Source organism: Labeo rohita, chromosome 1 (assembly GCF_022985175.1).
Source record: "Labeo rohita strain BAU-BD-2019 chromosome 1, IGBB_LRoh.1.0, whole genome shotgun sequence".
NCBI classification, from domain to species: Eukaryota; Metazoa; Chordata; class Actinopteri; order Cypriniformes; family Cyprinidae; genus Labeo; species Labeo rohita.
Window position 1 is genome coordinate 20162715 of NC_066869.1, and position 6037 is coordinate 20168751.

General features: G+C 33.5%; 1 protein-coding gene across 1 annotated transcript; it reads left to right on the forward strand.

The window, feature by feature from the left end:
* Window positions 1-102: 102 nt before the first annotated feature.
* serhl (serine hydrolase like) lies at window positions 103-6037 on the forward strand. Its single transcript, XM_051107644.1, has 13 exons — window positions 103-200; window positions 453-540; window positions 670-813; window positions 930-1043; window positions 1416-1457; window positions 2398-2417; window positions 2756-2830; window positions 2924-3033; window positions 3143-3222; window positions 3303-3337; window positions 3584-3660; window positions 4829-4910; window positions 4996-6037. Exons 2-13 carry the CDS (start codon window positions 483-485, stop codon window positions 5134-5136), a joined length of 978 nt encoding a protein of 325 aa, XP_050963601.1. The 5' UTR covers window positions 103-200; window positions 453-482; the 3' UTR covers window positions 5137-6037.

Below are 6037 nucleotides of genomic sequence, written 5' to 3' on the forward strand. Positions count from 1 at the left end.
AGTTCTAATTCAATTCACAGTTTTGAAAATGTAATTTTTGTTTTATTTATTTATTTAGCATTTTAAGGAAATGATGATTCAGCGGCAGTGACTTTTATTTTAAAATCGTCAAAAGTTACTGGCCAGAATGCGCTTTGTTCACAGTGCGTGATGCGCTTGTAAATAGTGAACTTGAAGAACCGGCTATTTATGTCCTTCGTGTAAGTTTGCAATTAATTTGAAAAGTGGAAATATATATTTAACATATGTTTTACGTACATATAAGTTCAGGAGAGTTTATAAGCATAACAGCATTGTATTTTATACATGTTAAATTACTCGAGTTTCATATCTGTTCTGCATTTGTGAAGTTAATCTGAAAACGAACTTTCTTTGTCTACAAAATTAGAGACCTTCAGAAATTTTACTAAAATGTTTTTCCATTAAACATCAGTTTCTTTCTCTCTTGTAAGGGGGTTTAAACTGCACTACAAGGTGTGAGAATGCTTCCTGCCTTTAAGAGCCTCAGACACTTTTCCACAACTACCATGAGGAGAGCAGGTAAGAAAATGTATTGAATATTTAAATTGGTTAACATTCATTGTAGTTGCTTCATATTTTATAGAATATACATGAATGTTATGAGTTATGTTGTGTTAAGATGTTATGACCTTTTGTACTTCAACACAGTGTCTGAGTTCCGAATGACTGTCCCATGGGGAGAGATGAGAGGTCAGGTTTGGGGTCCTTCCAATGGTCGTCCCGTGCTGTGCTTGCACGGTTGGGCTGACAACAGTGGGACGTTCAATACTCTGATTCCGCTGCTTCCTAAAGGTGCGGTGTTTGATTCCAGAGAATTTATTAACATTTTGGACATCCATTTATTATTACATATCTCATCTACAAACATTGGTTCTCATTTTCTCTTTTTTTCTCCACATCTCTCTCAGACTGGAGATTCGTAGCCATTGATTTTCCAGGTCACGGTCTCTCGTCTCACAGGCCTGATGGATGTTTTTACACCTTCCCTTTGTATGTGGCAGATGTTCGGCGAGTTGTAGAAGGTTTGAAGCGACTCAGCCTTTGTTACAAACCACTAATGAATTATCTTGACTACAAAAGAAAAACCCAAACAAAAAAAAATCCTTGGAAAGAGATAAATATGCTTGAGAAGCAACACAGCTTTAAACAGGAAGACTTTTCAAACGTAAATTTGATTTTAGTGGATTCTGGCAATTCGTTTTTCTTGTTTTATACATAACCAAGAGAGAAAATACACTATTATATAGATACAATCTGTGAAAACAAGATTTAAGAGTTGCTTCTAAAGTAGTGATCTTGTTTTTGTTTTTTGTTTTTTATTATTTGAAACCAAGGCAACAACTAATTTAAAACATAGATATGACTATATTTTATTTTTTTCCATTTGTTTTCAGCTCTTCAGTGGAAGCGGTTCTCTATCATTGGACATAGTATGGGTGAGTCAGCATTGTTCCTGCTGTCTTCATTCACTGACAGGTCAAAGTACTCTTTAGTGTGTGAAAGGTCAGAGGATCTATGCAAATTGTATGTTAACTGATGATAAATCATTATTGTTAAGCTGTGTTGTTGTAGTGCTCTGTAAAGTCTTTTCTGTATTTATATATTTTATAGCTTTTCTTCAGTGACGTAAATATATGTTAGTAGATTAGCAAGAGAGCATTAGGAGGACACTGGGATGAATGCCACAAACTTGACTTTGTATTCCTCTACTATTTATAGCATCACCACTTCTCTATATATCACCCTTATTCATGACAGTTGATGATCCAGTTTGGGCAATTAAATTATTATTAAATATAATAAATAATAATCATGGTTACTGGATAACACTGGAATATAAATGTAATTATAATAAAAGAAATTATACATTTCACATATCAGTAACATATTCATGACGTTCAAATAAGTGGAAACTATTTGTGACCCTGGACCACAAAACCAGTCATAAGCAGCATGGGTATATTTGTAGCAATAGCCAACTATACATTGTATGGGTCAAAATTATTGATTTTTCTTTTATGCCAAAAATCATTAGGATATTAAGTAAAGTTCATGTTCCATGAAGATATTTTGTAAATTTCCTACCGTAAATATATCAAAACATAATTTTTGATTAGTAATATGCATTGCTAAGAACTTCATTTGGACAACTTTAAAGGCAATTTTCTCAAAATTTAGATTTTTTTTGCACCCTCAGATTCCAGATTTTCAAATAACAAGCCATACATCATGGAAAGCTTATTTATTCAGCTTTTGTAAATCTCAAATTCAAAAAAATTACCCTTATGACTAGTTTTGCGGTCCAGGGTCACATTTTTAAACTGGATTAATTATTTGTTCATTTACCATAATTTTATGTTTTGTTTTGTTTAACAGGCGGGAATGTGGCAGGAATAGTGAGTATTCATAATATTTGTTTTCTATTTATGTAAATGTTATAGTTGTTTAGTATAGTGTTTCTCCGCAGGTTTTACTTCATGACCCATATTTGACATAAAAGGACAACCTATCACAGAACTAAAATGATGCAGTGGAAACAAAAATGTCTTTATTTAAGATGATGGTCCAACATTTTGTAAAATTATTAACTTTTTGCTATCTTGGTATGCATGAGTATAATGCTGGCTAGAATTGTTTTTATCTGCTGTCCTTAAATGGATACATTTCTGGTTTTTGCAACATCTGACAACCAGTGTTGTAGCACTGTGTGTAGCATTTCCTTCTGGTTTTCTAGTTTAGTGCCTTGTACCCAGAGATGGTTGATGATGTTGTTCTCTTGGATGCTTATGGATTCCTCCCAACACACGTGGTAAGAATAAATAGTCTGTAAATCATAGAGAAGACTTATTCATTGTGCATGCAGTAATGATAACAACATGCATGTTTTTTGTCCTTTTTTTAGACGGACATGTTTAAAAACATGAGGAAAGGGATAAATGATCAAATCCAGTATGACAACAAGACGAATGAGAGGAAAGAGAGGGTATACACTTATGAGAAAGCCAAAGAAAGGTGAAGTTTGGTTACAGACAAACATGTATAGTGCATTAATGTTCCCGTTTTCTGTTGAGTTTGTCACATTTCTCACAATTTGAGTGTCTTTGTCTGTGAAATCACCCAGACTGAAGGCTGCAAGCCCTTTCCTTACCGATCAATCTGCAGATATTCTGTTAGAGCGAGCGGTCAGAGAAGTTGAGGGAGGTAAGACATACTGTACGCTCACTCTAGGGACCTAGATTTTCTCACTTTTTCCTCTCTAAATTACATCCTTTCTCTTAAAGGATTTGTATTTACCAGAGATTTCAGGATCAACCTGGTGAGCATATATTTCTTAATGTCTTGACATTTTAGTTGTTTGTTTACTCACGACAACAAGATTTCAGATTTAGTTTGACTGTTTGACCCATATTTATCCGTGTCATACTCATATCTTCTCATGTTATTATGTACAGCAGTTTATTCCTTTTATGTCATGTTTTCAGCTATTCAGATGTTTTCCGTTTAGAAAGGAATGTGTAAAAAAACACTATACACATCATTAAAAATGTTCTTTTTGTTTCAGAAAAACATTGTAAATAATAATATGGAACAGTGCCTCCACATGTTGTCACAAGTTAAAGCCAGAGTGATGCTAGTGCTGTGAGTTCACACACATACACACACACAGTTTTTCCATAGTTTTCATAGTCTTCAAGAGAAACACTGTGCACATTTATGCGCAACTGTTCGAGATGTACATTTACATTTAATCATTTAGCAGACGCTTTTATACAATAGAAGCAATAGATGCACCATTATTAAAATTCTGTCCAGTACTGATAAGAAGATAATTATTTTCATGTTATGGCCGGATATCAATGGTTAGATATTAAATTCTCTACTATTATGTCTAAATAAATGCAAACTAAAACATTCAGTCATTTTTAAATGCTAAAAGTCAAAAGCTAAAAAGTTTAGGCATCACAGCTTTATAATGTACAGTATGAAAAATGTGTTGCTATTTGAAATATACTGGTCTCAAAAACGATTAAGACGGTTAAGTCAAATTTGAAATGCCTGAATGTCATTGTAGTAGATAATAAGAGGTATAAACTCAAAGTGGCATCCGTAAACATTTAATGTATAAATGTGACTTAAATCAATCTTAAATGGCTAGTTCACTCAAAAATGAAAATTCTGTCATTCATTACTCACCCTCATATCGTTCCAAACCCACAAGACGTTTATCTTCAGAACACAAATGAAGATATTTTTGATGGGATTCGAGAGCTTTCTGACCCTACATAGACAGCAATGTAACTGTCACGTTCAAGGCCCAGAAAAGTAGTAAGAACATTGTTAAAATAGTCCATGTGGCATCAGTGGTTCAACTGTATTATGAAGCTACGAGAATACTATTTGTGTGCAAAGAAAACAAAAATAACTACTTTATTCAACAGTTTTTTTTTTTTTTTTTCTCATCCATGTCAGTCTTTGCCGCACATTCACAAGAGTATCATGTCCGTTATGTGTGGTACTGCTAAAGACATTACAGTGTCTTTACTACCTTTCTGGGCCTTGAACGTGGTAGTTGCGTTGTTGTCTATGCAGGGTCCCAAAGCTCTCAGATTTCATAAAAAATATCTTAATTTGTGTTTCGAAGATGAATTAAGGTCTTATGGGTGAGCAAGTGCTGACAGAATTTTCAATTTGAGTGAACTATTAAAAACACTTTTTATCTACACAACAATTACATACACTCTCAGACTGCATTTGTATCTTGCATTCGTGTCCTGTGACATACTTTGCTGTTTGTGTCTTTCTTCAGGGCAAAAGATGGTCTGTTCAAAACATTTACTCTACCTAATGGATATGGTGATGTGATTCGGAAGAGCTGGATTGATCAAAAAGTGAGATGTGCACACATACACACAAACATAAGTGCAAAATGTCTGTCTGTTATTAAGTAGATATATCATTCTCACTCCTCTGCAGGCCACCGTTGTTGACGTAGAAGGGGATCATCACATTCACCTCAACAAACCAGAGGCTGTGGCCTCCATAATCACTGATTTTCTTCAGTCACAAAATCCTGACAAAAAGGAGAGTGAATCTAAGAAGTCTTCCAAATTATAGCTCACACATGATGATTCAGATTAGGTATACTGATTCAAAATATTCACAGCATTAACCAATTCTTGTCATTTTTGTATGATACTGTAATACTTTAAACATCTAAAAGATGTTTTATTAGAAAACGTTCAGAACGTTTCCAGTATTTTGCACTATCCATTTGTCTTCCATTTTTAACAAGATGTTCAGTTGCTGCTGATGGAAATCTCCCTCACAGCATAATGCCATCACATTCACACCTCACAGCAGGTATGGTGCTTTTTGAGATGTGGACTTTGTTATAGTTGCAAAATAAGCCACTATAAAAATACTGCTGACATATATTAATCAGTAATTTAAAAACAAAAAGGTTTAGTGCTGAACTGGTTTTATGCATTACTAGATTTAATATGCTCAAAGAAAAGCTGTCTGTATGTGATGAACAAGTAAAAAGTCTATTTATGTTAATAAATATTAACTTAAACATCAGGTCATTTTTACTTTTGTTGTAATGAAGAAAAATTAATATTGAAGTGTGTAATTTACTTTGTGCAATAATTTGACTTTGTGCCATTACTGGGGCACAGTAATAGGTCTGTTTCTATAAATTTTGAAGCTGCAGAAACCCAAAAAAGTATTTAGAAAATTAAATCAGGTTTAAAATGGATTAATGATGTTGAATTGCACTGCAGCTCAAATGTTATAATTTTTTAAAAGTGCTTTTACACATATAGTAACAACATCACAGTAGTAAAACAATAATATTGTGAAATATTATTACAATTTAAACTAACTTTTCTATATTTTACAGTGATGGCAAAGTTGAATTTTAGCATCATTACTCCAGTCTTCAGTGTCACATGGTCCTTCAGAAATCATTCTAATATGCTGATTTGATTCTCAATAAACATCAGTGTTGAAAACA

Coding starts and splice junctions, on each gene's coding strand:
- serhl (XM_051107644.1), top strand. CDS start 483: ATGCTTCCTGCCTTTAAGAGCCTCAGACACTTTTCCACAACTACCATG. Junction 1,044..1,415: donor TGTTCGGCGAGTTGTAGAAG/GTTTGAAGCGAC, acceptor ATTTGTTTTCAG/CTCTTCAGTGGAAGCGGTTC. Junction 3,223..3,302: donor GGTCAGAGAAGTTGAGGGAG/GTAAGACATACT, acceptor TTTCTCTTAAAG/GATTTGTATTTACCAGAGAT.